Here is a 16,536-nt window from a genome sequence, read left to right on the forward strand (position 1 = left end):
GCTTACCAAATATACATATTCACCTATTTAAAATGTCCACTTTTCTAATTAAAAGAGGGGGGGTGGCAGGGTGCCTGGGTGGCTCAGTCAGTTAAGTGACTCTCAATTTTGGCTTAGGTCATGACCTCAGGGTCACAGGATTGAGCCCCGAGTCAGACTCCATGCTCAGCGTGGAGTCTGCTTGTCCCTCTCCCTCTCCCCACTTGCGTACTCTCTCTCTCAAATAAATTAAAAATCTTTAAAAAAAAATACTCCTAAGGTGCTTTGAATGTGGTATCTAAATATTACTTTATACTGTCTTAGCATTCAACTGCCTAAAACTTTAATAGAACTTTCCAAAATTATTAATAATATTTTCAGTAGACTCCAATGGGTTTCATCTCAGACTTCTTGCTGGGTTTACCAGATATGTGACTAAAGTGAAATAAAGAAAAGTGTGAGAATTAGGATGACCTCACTTTCAGTTAACAAAGTATTACTTTTTAATGCTTTCTCACTTTTTTTTTTAAGATTTATTTATTTATTTGAAAGAGAGAGAGAGAGACAGAGCACAAGCAGGAGGGGCAGAGAGAAAGTCAAGCAGATTCCACAACTGCACCAAGTGTGGCGCCCAATGCAGGGCTCGATTTCACAACCCTGAGATCACGACCTGAGCCAAAACCAACGATTGGATGCCCAACCAAGTGTACCACCCAGGCACCCCTGCTTCATCATTTCTGATGTACGCTAGAATGGCACTGTAATCAATGATAAAAGCCTACCTAGAAATTTTCATACACTGTATACATACACTTACCAACATAGGTTTTAGTTTTCCTTTTATCTCCATCCCTGGAATTTGCACATACCATGCTGCTGCTAAATTTCGCTGTATGGACAAAAGCATGTTGACTGGTTTTAAAATTTCAATGTCATGTTGTGGCAAGACAGCCTGCAAAATAGTTCTGAAAGATAAATAAGAATTTATTTTATATTTTTGAAATCTACATCTTAAAATGAAGACTATCATACTGTGTAACAGTTTCCACAGTTTTCCTAGATACTGAAGGCTACTATCCTAATTCTTTATAAACGTGCTTCTTAAAAAAAATAAAAAAAATAAAACACGCTTCTTTTCACGGATCAATCCAAATCAGATTAAATCAAGAGCTTCTAAAACAAAACCTATGTCATGCTGATTTCAAGGACAGAAAGTATGACTATTACACTATTTACTACTTTCACAAAGACTGTTCAAATATTAGCAACTAGTGCAGTGTCATACAAACAAATGTTAACATCCTCCAAAACTTGGAGGACAAAGAAAGTCTACTTAATCCTTAGTTTTGTGTTATAGGTACTTCTCCAAACTCAAAGGGAAAAACTCACCAAACCTACACGTTAAACAAACATATGGTAACAGTCATTTCGAGCATGACTGCCAACAACCATTTGTACAACAAAATGAGTATTCTTGTCATTCAACAGACCCAACACTTTCCCATTTGGATTCAATAATCCTTTAGATAACACACTGAGAATTCCCAAATGTGACAAGGTTTGGAAATGAGAAAAAAAATCTTAACTTTTATTACATTTTAAGAAGTTTTTTCCCATCTACAGAAAATAGCTATTATGCAAAGTGAAAAAAATAAATCCAAATTAAGTGCTATTGAGTAAATTTTAATAGGAAATTTTTATAAAATGGACAAAATCACATTATAAATGTAGTAAGACAAAACAGAGATTCTATGAAGTGCACTAGTATTACCACTGACCAAAAACCAATGGTCATGGTTTTGTAATTACAAAAAATAAGAAATGAGAACCACAAATCACGAGAGTATTTTATCCCTAGCAAAGATTTTATGAGAATTCTACTTCTAGCAGTAATACACAACTGAATTATATATTTATACCTGGACAACTTCAACTGAGTTAGTTGAATGTTCATCTTGTCAATGACTGGAGGAAGAGAATAATGTTCCATAGGAACTAAGCTAAATTTGTTCTCAACTCTGATTAAACCCAGATCTGCTACAACAGCATTTGGCGATACTGAAGACTGAGGAATGATAATAACTGGTGCTTTCAAGTTAATATCCATCAAAAGGCGGAAACTCTTTTGAGCCAAGTCTTTCATGCTGGAAGCAGCTCTTTCTGCAGCCTGGACTGTGGCTGAGCTCAAAGCTTCTTTGGCAGTTTGGAAATTGTTGAGGAAGTTCTGTTGGAAGAGACTGATATTTAGATTTCCTAAAAAAAAAACAGGACTAACTTTAAAAAGCATTTGCTTTAAAAACTAAATAAAAGAGTTAAAAGAGATGCTATTTATGATTGTATATATGGAGAGTGTTAAGTCTAGAAAGACATACTCTGAGATAATAACAACTGTCACCTCTCATGGTTTAGGTAGAAATCCATGACTTATAAGCCTTGAATAACAGCCCTGCTAAAAGGCACGAACAGTTTAAAACTCTTCAGCCCATGACATTTACATGGAAATAATTAAAAGAAAATAATTTTATGGCCTTGTTGATCACAATTATAATCAAAAGTTGTAAATTCCTTCATAAAAAAAAATCTTTTAGCTAAATACCTTTAAGGGTATTTCATAAAACAACACTGAAAATACCTAAATTAAACATCAAAAAAGTACTTTTAAATTATATAACTATGGAAATGTGAAAGAATGGTAACAATAATAACAAAAATTCATTTGGTTATCCATCATGTAAAGGATTTCCTTCACTATAATATTCTGTTCAGCATCTGGGTATTTATTACACAGCCCTATTAGTAAATATTTTGACTATCTAGGTTCAAATGTATAGGCAAAAATATTTAGGTCTCCATGAGAAACAAATACATTTAAAAATAAACTTACCAAAAGAGACATGAAGAATTTATGAACATAAACAATCTGGATACAACCCACTTTGAGACTAAGTTTCCCATCTACTTTAGACATATCAGCATAGGCCTTTCCTTCTGTAGCATCTGGATAAAGAGTCATTTGGAACCTAAAGACTTCATCTCCCAAAATAGAGACAGCCTAAAAGTATTAAATTAACTGGTTATTACAGGAAAAGAGCTATATCAAAAGAGCTGTATTATAAAAAAGTTCCCTTATTAAAAAATCCTTGATATATGAAGCACCATTTAAATTCAACCTTCAATAAAGTGTTAAAAGATTATACTTAATAAAACTTTTTCCTATTTCTACAAAAATTGTTTTGATCAATGAAAGTATCAATCACTTAATTGGTCAGACATAACTTATAAATCACATAGTCTATACACCATGTGAAAGCACAGAATAACCATATTCATGGCCAATCCCTAACAAACTACCTGACACATAACAATTAATGAATATATAATGAACAAATGAATAAAGGCATTTTAAACACAAAAATCAAAACTAAATTTCTTTTTTTTTTTAAGATTTTATTTTTTTGTCAGAAAGAGAGAGAGAGACAGCATGCACAAGCAGGAGGGAGGGGCAGAGGGAGAGGGAGAAGCAGGCTCCCCACTGAGCAAGGAGCCTGATATGGGACTGGAACCCAGGACCCTGGGACCATGACCTGAGCTGAATGCAGACACTTAACCATCTGAGCCACCCAGGCGTCCCAAAAGTAAATTTCAATACAGAAATTACTTTTCATTAAAAAGCATTTTTTCCTGTTTGTTTTTTTGGTTTCTATTAATCTGTACATTCTAATTTTTTGTGAAATAATTATTCTTAAATTAACTTTTTAAGGTATAGTTTGCATATAATAAAATGCATTCATTTCCTAAGTATAAACGTTGAGAAATTTTGACAAATTTATACCACCCATGTAAATACCACCAAAACAAGATATAGAATATCCCATCACCCCAAAAAGTTCCTTTGAGCCCCTCCCCTTCAGCTAATCCCTGACCCTCCCCCAAACCCAGATCCAAACAACTACTGATCTGCTTTCACTTACTAAATTAGTCTTTTCTAGAGCTTCATGTAAGTGGAATCAAAGGATATGTTCTCTTCTGTGTCTGCCTTCTCTCATTAAGCATGTTGAGATTCACCCCATTACATAAATAGTATCACTATTTTTTTTCCCTTTTTATAGCTGAGTAGTATTCTACTGTTTGGATATGCCACAGTTTGTTTACCCATTCCTCTCTGGATGGGCATTTGGATTGTTTCCAGTTTGGGGTTATGATTACAAACTTGTTATGAATGTTCATGTTCAAAGATTTCCGTGGACATGTGTCTTCATTTCTCTTGGGGAAATGCACAGGACTGGAATTGCTGAGTTATATGGTAATATTGGGTTCTCTAAGAAACTCTGAAACTATTTTCCAAAGTGATTATATAATTACACAGTCCCACCAGCAACATAAGTTCCAGTTGCTACAATCCTTGCCAATAGGTGATATTGTCATTTTTTTTTCTCATTAAGGGTTTATCTTGTATTGTCATTTTTTTTTAATGTAGCCCCTGAAATGGGTATGTATCTCCTTGTGGCTTTAATTTACATTTACCTGATAACTAGTGTTGTTGAACATCCTTAATATTCTTTATGACCATTCATAATCTTTCTGTGTGAAGTATCTTCTAATATTTAACCCAAATTTTCATGGGGATAATGGCATCTTATTTTGGAGTGTAACTGGTTTTCCTTTTTCTTTTTTTTTTAAGTGAAGTATAACTGACATAAAATACTGTATTTGTTTCACGTGTACAACATAGTGATTTGACATTGGTATACATTGCAAATTACTCACCAGAGTGTCTAGTTACCACCTGTCACCATACAAAGTTCATACAATATTACTGACTGTATGCCCCATGCTATACTTTGTCTCTATGACATATTTATTTTATAACTGGAAGTTTGTACCTTTTGATCCCCTTCACTTATTTCATCTCCCCAGTACCTTTCCTTCTGACAACCACTACTCTATTTGCTAGTAGTCTAAGGTTTTTGTTTTGGTTTTTAGTTTCTGCTTGTAAGTGAAATCATACCATATTTGTCCTGCTCTGTCTGACTTATATCATTTAACATAATAACCTCAAGCTCTATCCATATTGTCACAAATGGCAAGACTTCATTCTTTTTTATGGCTGAGTAATATTCTATTGTATATATACACCACATCTTTTTTATCCATTCATCTATTGATGGACACTTGGGGTTGTTTCCACACCTGGGTTATTGTAAATAATGCTGCAATAAACACAGAGGTGATGTATCTTTTCAAATTAGTGTTTTTGTTTTCTTCAGACAGATACTCAGAAGTGGAATTGCTGGATCATATGAAAGTTCTTTCGTTAATTTTTTGAGGCACCTCCATATTGTTTTCCATAGTGGCTGTACCAATTTTCATTCCCACCAATTGGGCATGAGAGTTCCCTTTTCTCCACATCCTCACCAACCCTTGTTATTTCATATCTATTTGATAAAAGCCATTCTGACAGATGTAAGGTGGTATTTCATTGTGCTTTTGATTTTCATTTCCCTAGTGATTAGTGATGCGGAGCATCTTTTCATGTGCCTGTTGGCAACCTATATGTCTTCTTTGCAAAAATGCCTATTCAGGTCCTTTGCTCATTTTTTAACCAGATTGTTTGGTTTTTTGGATATTCAGTTGTATGAGTTCTTTATATATTTTAGATATTAACTGTTTGTCAGATACATGATTTGCAAAATCTTCTCCCATTCAGTAGGCTGCTTTTTTGATATACTGATGGCTTCCTCTGCTATACAGCTTTTTAGTGTCATGTAGTCACATTTTAAAATTTTTGCTTTTGTTGCTCCTGCCTTTGGAGTCAGATCTAAGAAAACATCTTAGCTAAGACCAATGTCAGGGACCTTGCCATGTATGTTTTCTTCTAGGAGTATTAGATTTGGGTCTTATATTCAAGTCTTTCATCCATTTTGAATTAAATTTGTTATATGGTGTAAAGACAGCGGTCCAGTTTCATGCTTTTATATGTAGCTGTCCCATTTAATTGACAATTACATTCTTTTGCATGTAGCTGTCCAACACATTTACTAAAAAGACTGCCCTTTCCCCACTGTATATTCCTGCCTCCTTTGTTGAAAATTAATTGACCATATGTACATGGGTCTATTTTTGGGCTTTCTAGTCTGTTCCATTGATCTATGTCTGTTTTAATGCCAATACCATACTCTTGATTACCATAGCCTTGTAGAATAGTTTGAATCAGGGAGCATGAGATCTCTGGCTTTGTTCTTTCTGAAGATCATTTTGGTTGTTTGGGGTCTTTTGTGTTTTCATACAAATTTTAGAATTGTTCTATTTCTGTGAAAGATGCCACTGGAATTTTGATATGAATTGCACACAGTCTGTAGAATGCTTTTAGTATGGACAATTTAACAATATTAATTATTTCAATCCATGAGCATGAAATATGTTTCCATTTATCTGTGTCTTCTTCAATTTCTTTCAACAATGTTTCACAGTTTTCGGTGTACAGGTCTTTCACCTACTTGGTTAAATTTATTCCTAGGTATTTTTTTCCAAGATATTTTATTCTTTATGATGCACCTGTAAATGGGATTGTTTTCCTAAATTCTCTGATAGTTCATTATTACTGTATAGAAATGCAACAGATTTTTGTATGCTAATTTTGTATCCTGCAACTTTACTGAATTCATTTATTAGCTCTAACAGCTTTTTGATGGAGTCTCACTTCCCTTGTGGTTTGATGATTTCCTTTAGTGTTTTATTTACATTCCTTCCTTATTTTCTTTTGTGCATTTACTGTAAGTTTTGCTGGGTGGTTACCTTGGAAGTTCACATAAAACATCCTATGTGGATAACAGCCTGTTTGGTTGACAGAAACTTAAATTTGAATACATTCCAAAACTCCACATTTTTACTGTCTCCCCCCCATTTTATATTTTTTTATGTCACATTTTATACCTTTTTATCCTTTGTATCCATAAACTAATTATAACCATAGCTATTTTTACTTTTGTCTGTTAACTTTCATTCTAGCTTTAAGAAGTTGTTAATCCACCCTTTACTATATATTTTTTTCCAGTAAGATTTTTATTTTCATATGCTTGTTATTAATTAGTGCCATTTCTTTTCAGCTAGAAAAAGTCCCTTTAACATTCTTGTAAGTCCAGTTAATCGTTACAAGTTCTTTGGCTTTTGTTTGTCTGAAAAATTCTTTCTCTCTCCTTCTATTCTAAATGATAGCCTTACCAGGTGGAGTATTCTTGGTTGAAAGTTTTTTCCTTTCAGTTCTTTGAACATGTCATGCCATTTTCTGGTTTGGCAAAGTTTCTGCTGAAAATCTGCTGACTGCCTTATGTGGTTTTCTTGGTACACTAACAAGTTCTTTTTCTCTTGCTGCTTTTAAAATTCTCTTTAATTTTTGACAGTTTAATTAAAATGTGTCTTGGTGTTCATCTTATTTGGAACTTTCGGGGATAGTCCCTTTCCCAGTTTAGGGAAGTTTTCAACCATTATTTCTTCAAATAGATTTTCTGTCCCTTTCTCTCTTCTCCTTTGGGGATTCCTATAAGGTGGATATTATTCTACTTCATGTTGCCTCATAGGTCCTTTCAGTTATCATCTTTTTTTCTTAATTTTCTTTTTTTGCTCTGCTGCTCTGTGTGGGTAAATTCCATTGTTTTGTGTTCCAGCCCACTGATCTGTTCTGCTTCACCCAGTCTGTTGCTGAGCCCCGCTGGGGGGGTATTTTTTAATTCAGCTATTGTATTCTTAGGCTCTATGACTTCTGTTTGGTCCTTTCATGTATTTTGTATCTCTTTGTTGAAGTTCCCATTCTATTCATCCCCTCTTCTCCTGAGTTTGGTGAGCATCACTATGACCGTTACTTTGAACACTTTATCAGGAAAACTATCACCGATTCATTAAGGGTTTTTTTGAGGTTTGCCTTTGTCTTCATTTGGACACATTCCTCTGCCTCCTCATTTTGCTTGATTCTCTGTGTTTGTTTCTATGTATTAGGTGAAAGACCTACCTTTCCCACTGAAGGGGTGGCCTTGAACAGAACAGGACATGACCAATAGGGCCCGGAAGCACAATCCCACCTGGACACCAGAGCCAGGCACTCCTGGGGCATCGCCTGTGTATGCTATGGGTGCCTGCAAGCTATGGCAGCAAGAGTATATCTCTGCCTCTCCCACACATCTTGATGTGGCCCTTTTATCTTTTGTTGTGAAGGTGCTGTTCATCTAGTTTTCAAGACTTTTTCAGAGAAAATTATCTCATTTGTAGCTATAGAACTGTTACGGCTGTAGGGGAGGTGAGTTCAGGATCTTCCTTCCCTGACATCTTGAACAGCCTCCTTTCCCTGAAACCTATTTTTTAATTACCTTTTTGTGAATGGACAGCAAATCAACATTCGTAATTACTATATCCTTAAGTCTGGCAAACATGTCAGTCTTCTTTGGCTTCACAGAAAGAGAGGCATCCATTCCTACGGGAAACATAACATTTACAAACTTTTCACCCAATCCAAGTGAACCGATTCAGTGGTATTTAATCAAGTTAAAAAATATACTACCAAGATAGAGAATGAATATAATTACTATTACACATAGTAAAGGTATCAACTTCTATGTATGAGATGCCTAATAAGGATTACAATATCTTTAAGTGCTACAGGTATTTCATACATAAAAGTGGAAATTTTAAAGACAAAAGAAACTGAATTTCAAAGAGAATCAATCACAGGTCTCCAAACAAATATCCTGTGCATTGGCAAGATCATAAGTGGTCATAGAGGAAGACACACACTATTTCTTAAACAGCTATCTCACAAGCATTTATTATGAAAATTAATGCTCTGATAATGGAGCATAAATGAATATAATTTGATGAATAAATAGTCATTCTACAAAAAACTACATATAAAATAGAATCTTTCTATCCAAAAAAATTTTGGTTATTCTCATAATCTCTAAAGCCATAATGATTTCTAAAACAGCTCCTCAGTAAAAGAGAATGCCTACAGCTAAGAACAAGTAATAAGCTCAATCTAATACCATGCCACTGATGAAATACTTAGTAATATTTGTTGAACAGTACTTATTTTTAATCTTTTCTCAAGTGCTTACTATGTACCACTTTTCTAAATATATGTAAATGCATATATAATCCTACAAATAATTGTCATAAGTATCACAACAATCCCATGAATAATTATTACAACTACCTCCATAGGGAACTAAGATTCAGAAAGGTTAATTAATTTTCTCAAGGTCAGCTAATAGGTGTTAGAGCCAAACCTTGAATCTTGGCAGATTGGTTCAAGAACCCATGGTATAATATGAACCTATCTTTTTACCAAGCTGATGATGAGTAACACAAAATTTCTTTTAGGTACTTCTAGTCTGACGCTATGTATGTACAAAAGACAAGGAAAATAAACATAGTAACATTTTCTTTATTTAGTGAGGTGCTGTGATATTAATTTCTCAGTTTCTCTTTTGTATTTTATTCTGAAAATACAAAAGGAACATAAGCAATTAAGCCTTAGATTTATTCTAAAATTTGAAAAATACATAAGAAATGTTTCATGTCAGCTGTGAATCATAACAAATTCATGTCTACCATTTCAAAGTACATCTTTGAAAAGTTTCTGCAAGTCTTCAATATAAGTAAACAAAACAATGACTCATAAGAAATCTACCATACACAAGCTCACTCTTCCTGGAGGTCTATGTAAACAAACAGAAATACCTACACCAAGGAATATCATTACTTACCACGTATTCTAATATCTGCAATGTTACACTTCTGATCACAGACAAAGATATTAAATGCATTTAATTCAGCTATGACCTTTAAATCAAACACATCATCTTCAGAAGTACTGCTGGATACTGAAAAATAATAGAAAGCTTGTGATTAGCGAAGTGCAAAGATGCTATTAACAGACTAAACAATGTAAAATTCACAAAAAGTACATTATGAACTAAGAATCAAAAAGGCTTCCATTAAGATAACATATAATTCATATGGATTTTGACTCAATTTTCAAATGCCAATCAGAAACTAGCATATTCCTCTCCAACTTAAGAATAAAGGCAACCTTTAATAGCACCTTGAAAACACAATTTGCTAGATGGAAACTTTCCTATAATTTTTCTTCTGGGAAAAAAGATTTAGATCTATGAGACATAAACATAAAGGGCTGAGTTAAAAAAAATACAAAAAAATTTATAGTGCGTGTGTGTGTATGTGCGTGTGTGTGTGTGTGTGTGTGTGTGTGTGTATGTATAAGAATCACAATCAAATCGATTCCCTTAATCTACATTGGTCCAAGTCTTAACTGATAAATTTAGGACATATTTTTCTAGAGATCTGTCTTGCCTGAGGGAAACAGACCTTTTCCTATAATACTGTAAAAGCACAGGACATTAGTCCTTAATCACCAAGGTGATAACAGGGATTTTTTTTTCCCTTAAGATGTAAATCAAACCAGGGCGCCTGGGTGGCTCAGTTGGTTGAGCGACTGCCTTCGGCTCAGGTCATGATCCTGGAGTCCCGGGATCGAGTCCCGCACCGGGCTCCCCGCTCAGCGGGGAGTCTGCTTCTCCCTCTGACCCTTCCCCCTCTCATGCGCACTCTCTCTCATTCTCTCTCTCAAATAAATAAAAAATCTTAAAAAAAAAAAAAGATGTAAATCAAACCATAAAAACTCTAATCAAACCATTAAAATCAACTACACAGCATAACTGGAAAACTGTTTCTTTGGATTAGTAATTTTTGTAGTTTACTGTGAACTTAAACATTGCTCTTTCATTTATTCAACTGTGTGTGCACATGTATGTATATATGCATGTTACATAAAGAGGCATTTCCACAGATATTAATACAGCAAGTACATTAAAGACAACAATAAAACTCTTTAACTCTAGTTTACAGGAAAAGTATCGCTCTGATCCCTGGTCAAAAAAAAATCTGATCTTTATATCAGATCTAATACTACTAAGAGTTTTACGCTTTAAAGATGTCAGTAATACAAATCACTCAAACAGGTAATGGTCTGAAAATTAAATTACTAGATGTTAGATATTCATACCATGTAATATGAAAGAAAAATAATTTAAATGACATTTGGCTTAAAAATAGGTGCATGTTCACTCAGGATAACATCATATCTAATTCATAGCACAAGCCATATGCTTGAGGAACATCCCGTATGTGTGTGTGATTTAAACTCAGTTTTGGTTAGAAACCAAAGTGAGTCTTTATCTTCCATGATCTTCTTCCTTTTGTGACCCGCAAAGCATTTAAAATTGTTGAGCACCCGGTGGGTTTATGTGACTGACAGAAATGGGCCTTTGTACTATGCATGACTTTATTCATATTTTAATTTCTTCTGTTCTCACTTGCACTGAAGTGAAGGCTGCAGACATATCAATGCAAAGTCCATACAACTTTATTTTCCATAAAAGGTTGACAGTGAAATCAAATACAAATACATGATTAATATTAAAAATTTATTTTAAATCCCTCACAAAATTATCCTGTCCCTACCACAGGGATAAAATTTGCTCTCTTTTGAAAAATAACAATCTGTCAGAGCAGCTGTGATATTAAGGTGCTAAATATTTGTCTTAGTTTGAAAATATAAGTTATCATATGATTATTAAAAGTTCAGACAAAGTATTAGACCACGACTCAAAAGTTAATACCAGCTTTGACAACGATACTTCTGGACTCCCCCGCAAGTAGTTTCAGCTGAGATTCCTTCTCAGAAGAGGAAGGTTCAGAGGATGGAACAGCAGATGATAAAAAATCCATGAAGGACAGTAAAGCTTCCAAATGAAGTACTAAGTCTAAGGATGAAAATGAAACCTAAGATAATGAACAATTAGAAAGACAGATTTCAGCTATGGTGACATTTTTGTGTTAAGATTCAAACACAAACAAGTAAGTATATGTTGAAGAATAATTCGTTTAAGAAAAGATCAATTAAGGTCTTTTTTTTTAAATTTATTTTATTATGTTAATGACCATACATCATTAGTTCTTGATGTAGTGTTCCATGATTCATTGTTTGTGCATAACACCCAGTGCTCCACGCAGAGCGTGCCCTCTTTAATACCCATCACCAGGCTAACCCATCCCCCCACCCCCCTCCCCTCTAGAACCCTCAGTTTGTTTCTCAGAGTCCATCGTCTCTCATGGTTCGTCTCCCCTTCTGATTTCCCCCCCTTCATTTTCCCTACTTTTTTTTTTTAATATATAATGTACTATGCAGCCATCAAAAATAACGAAATCTTGCCATTTGCAACGACATGGATGGAACCAGAGGGTATTATGCTAAGTGAAATAAGTCCATCAGAGAAAGACATGTGTCATATGATCTCACTGATATGAGGAATTCTAAATCTCAGGAAACAAAATGAGGGCTGCTGGAGTGGTGGGGGGTGGGAGGGATGGGGTGGCTGGATGACAGACATCGGGGAGGGTATGTGCTATGGTGAGCGCTGTGAATTGTGTAAGACTGATGAATCACAGACTTGGTCCTTTTTTTTTTTTTAAAGAAAGAACTCATTCTTACAGTGTTAATCTCAACCAGACAATAAACAAACACTCTGCCCCCCTCATGCCTAACTCTAATTCTGACCTTAATTGGTGGGTTTTAAGAAAAGATATGGGAAGTATTAGGAGGCCTTAGGTCAATCACATTTCAGATGGGTCCAAGACAGACTATATAAGCTCAAATGTATTGTAAGCAATATCTGTACTGAGCCATGCTATTAGCTTCATCGTTAATTTTATTCTATTCCTAAAGCCAATATATAATTCAAATGTTTAATACATCCATCAACAGTAGGCCAAATAACCATGTATAAAATTCCCTTAAATAGTATATTATTTGTTGGTGAGGATGCGGAGACAGAGGATGGCTATAAAGCTAGATTTTATCATTAATACAACATTGTCTTATAGTGAATTAGAAAATATTTACCTTCAGTCTCTGTTTGGTATTGTCATGAATGGTTTTAAATTCTGGTCCATCGCTGTCTGCCTAGAAATAGTTAAAGATTAAACCACTGGGTTGAAAACACCAAGAATTCACACATTGAAAAAAATATATATATATATACACTTACATACATAGGTATATATACACGTACATACATATATATGCATATATATATTCTCTACTTTTCAAAGTATGCTATGAAAACATTATAAGCATATAATGTTCTATATCCTATAGAAGCAAAAACTCAAATTCCTTATCCTACTTAGTATTAAATGCCAAAGGTAGGGAAAAATGCTAGCATATCTAGATTATAACAAATTCGGATTACCAAAGAACTTTGTACACCCACTTATTCAACAATATAAGGGTAATTCACAAGGTTATTGTTGGGTGCTTGCATAATTCACTACAATCCATGAGCTTTAGAATGAAAAATTTTGGGGGGGGAAAATTGAAATACTAAATATAGGAGAATTATATAACTTTATATATTCAAATATTAAAGAATCCTAGAAGGAAACCAGGTACCTTTGTCAGTGACATTTTCAGCAGGGGCTCCTCAGTTACATTAGAAGAGTTAATAATGTGAAGTGGCTCTCCTGCAGAGTCGAAAAGTAAAAAACACAGGGCAGCTCCAGTAAGTCTTTCAAACATTTCAAATGTACTTTAAAACAGAATTTTACCGTATACTAATCATACCTCGATAAAAGTGGCTTTGGAAAAAAAAAACTCCATTAAAAAATTGAAAAAAAAAAACCAGCACCAGTCAATTATAACTTTTGTAACATTTGTACTACTGGTATTATTCATTTGAATAAATCAGAAAGAATATATTGAAGAACAAAGCTATAAAATACATAAGCTAGGGATTATTCTCAATATGTTTGCTTTACTTAAAGTTACCCCATAGAGTTCCTATAAACTTTAAACATCCATAGCAACTTTAAAAGTTGGCTTAATGCATGTTAAAAAATGGATTTGAATATATTCTACTTTATGCTAAATATAGATATATATAGAGATATATTCTTACTTTATGGCAACTACGTAGATAATAAATTTTTAAATATCAAATTCCTTTTTATCAAGGTAATAAATTAAATTAACTAATTATGATGACATTAATAAATGTGCTTACTATTGACAAAAAGGTAGGGACCACTGCCTATAACATGAATAATTTACACAGACTATAATTCACACTTACCAGGGAACTCAAAGCATCGCATACTAATTTTTTTTAGATAAGCTTTAGCAGTCAGGTCATAGGGTTTAACTTTAGCTTTCATCCCAAGCTGCAGGACATTAAGTTCATATAAAGGCCTTCCTTCCTTTTCTGCTTTTTTCATCAAAGTAATCACAACCTAGAAAAGGCCCAGTATTACCACAAACAATTCCACTTATATACAATGAAGGTAAGTCAACAATTTCATAACCATCCAGAGTGATGTAATAAAAATATTCATACAATGTAAAGATGTGTACCACTATTTGTGCCTGGAAAATTGCCTAGTGTTATTTACTTTGGAAGGTACATTTATTTGAATTATTTTTTTTAAAGATTTTATTTATTTATTTATTTAACAGAGAGATAGAGAGAGAGAGAGCACAAGCAGGGGGAGCGGGAGAGGGAGAAGCAGGCTCCCTGCCGAGCAGGTACATTTACTTGTTCACATTTTTGAAACACCACCACTATAATCTAGTGATTGTCAAGGCAAAATTAAAAAAAAAAAAAAGTAGTTCTGCCTAATTCCCAGAAGTTCTAGTCTGATGGACAGCCTTTCATCTGGAAGCCTATACAATAAACGGTCAACTTTTATACTAATCCTAAGGCAAGATTTCTCAAGCTTGACACCACTGACATTTTGGGCTGGATAATTTTTTGCAGTGAGGAAGCAGACCTGTGCACTGTAGGATGTTTAGTGGTAATGCTGGCCTCTCACGCTGGTTGTCAGCAGCTCCCTCTCCCCAGATAGTGAAAACCAAAAATGTCTTCAGTGTCAAGTATTGGCTTGGGGAATGCAAATTGCCTCCCCTATTTCCCTAGTCCTCAGGGAATGGAACTGTAATAATATTTATTACAAATGATATGAAAAACAGCTTATGGGTTTTCTATGCACATATGTTAATGAAGCCCATTTGCAAATAGAATGATACATCAATGCTTCAATTATTAAAGCTTATGTATCTTCAATAACTAATATTAACCAGAAAAACAGTAAAGTTTTAAGATGAAAGAAATTAGTTGCAAAGCATGTTTCAGATAAGAAAAGTAGAACCCATTTGTTTTCAAGTTTGTTATTTTTAACTCAGAGGAAGAACATAACCTCTACTATTAATGACAAAGGGATTTTGCAGGAAGTTCTTGCAAGTCCCTTTATCTACTACATTTTGTCCTATACTCACACCTTAACACTGCCCCAGCCCCTTTCCTGATCCCCTTTTCTCAGAACTTACTCTTCCTTAAAAGCTCATCTCAAATGTCACTTCCTCCAGAAAATCTTCCCTGACAGTCTCAGCCTGCTTAGATGCCCCCTCCTTACTATCACAGCCACAAGCTCCTCAGGCACATTTTTAATGGGAGCACTTACAAAATTTTAATTGTTTGTTTTCTTGTTAAGAGTTCAGAGTCTCTGCCTTTTAACTCTGTATCCTCAGCACTTAGCACATGCAATGAATATTAATGTGTGAATACAGAAGAGGAAAATCCATTTAATCTTTCCTCAAAGATCTGCAGATGGAAAGCAGACAGTAGTAATATAATATTTAAAACATGTAGACATACTGTGTTTTATTCTATTAAGGGTTTCTAAAATTTGCAAAGGATTACTCTGTCACTACTTCCCTTTCCTGACTTTCATGAAATCCAAAGCAAGCTACACCCCAAGTGTCCTAAAATCATTTGGGAAAAGCATGTTACAGGACACATGCTACCATGTTCTCTCTGAAATATCGTATACCCCAAATATAACTCATCTTTCATAAACTCTCAAATTTACTACAAACTGCACTGCTACTACATACAAATTATAAATAGCCTACATTAAGATTTTTTCATCGATATCAATAATCTATGAGTTTTAGTAGAGGTAATTCCAAATATCTTTTATTTATTCACTTTACAGAAACAGATGAAAATTACACACCTCTTTGATTTCAAAATTCAGCAGCACATTAATGATGTCTGCAGATCTCATTTCTTCCATTCCAGCTGTTAAAGTACCTTGGGAAGCATGTACATCTTGTTTTGCTGTAGAGGTTTCAAGTGGCCCTTTAATTTCACCTAAAGATGTTTAAAAGAAATTCTTTCACTTCTATCCACACATTTTTTTCCATAAATACTCACTGAGGACATGTATGAGTACTCTGGACCTGTGAAAGCACTGAAAATCTACAAATCAGTAATACATAGATCCAGCCCTTAGAAAGCTTATGGTTTAGTAGAAGAGACATATACATTTAAAATACAAACAAACAGGGCGCCTGGGTGGCTCAGTTAGTTGAGCGTCTGCCCTGGGCTCAGGTCATGATCCCAGGGTCCTGGGATGGAGTCCCGCATCAGG

The 16,536-nt window shown here is 34.4% G+C and overlaps 1 protein-coding gene across 4 annotated transcripts in view; it reads right to left on the bottom strand.

Moving 5' to 3' along the window:
- Window positions 1–16,536, bottom strand: part of VPS13C (vacuolar protein sorting 13 homolog C) — a 182,107-nt gene that overhangs the window by 67,577 nt on the left and 97,994 nt on the right. For all 4 annotated transcript variants that reach the window (XM_028099926.2, XM_028099927.2, XM_028099928.2 and 1 more), the window contains exons 36-45: window positions 16,120–16,256; window positions 14,181–14,337; window positions 13,502–13,572; window positions 12,953–13,012; window positions 11,670–11,832; window positions 9,735–9,851; window positions 8,340–8,443; window positions 2,864–3,031; window positions 1,899–2,203; window positions 797–944 (exon numbers count right to left, since the gene is read on the bottom strand). In XM_028099926.2, coding sequence (XP_027955727.1) covers window positions 797–944; window positions 1,899–2,203; window positions 2,864–3,031; window positions 8,340–8,443; window positions 9,735–9,851; window positions 11,670–11,832; window positions 12,953–13,012; window positions 13,502–13,572; window positions 14,181–14,337; window positions 16,120–16,256 — 1,430 coding nt within the window. The remainder of the gene's footprint in view (window positions 1–796; window positions 945–1,898; window positions 2,204–2,863; window positions 3,032–8,339; window positions 8,444–9,734; window positions 9,852–11,669; window positions 11,833–12,952; window positions 13,013–13,501; window positions 13,573–14,180; window positions 14,338–16,119; window positions 16,257–16,536) is intronic.

Source organism: Eumetopias jubatus, unplaced genomic scaffold (assembly GCF_037043125.1).
Source record: "Eumetopias jubatus isolate StellerSeaLion01/CBP00866 unplaced genomic scaffold, mEumJub1_p1.0 scaffold_7, whole genome shotgun sequence".
Classification (NCBI taxonomy): domain Eukaryota; kingdom Metazoa; phylum Chordata; class Mammalia; order Carnivora; family Otariidae; genus Eumetopias; species Eumetopias jubatus.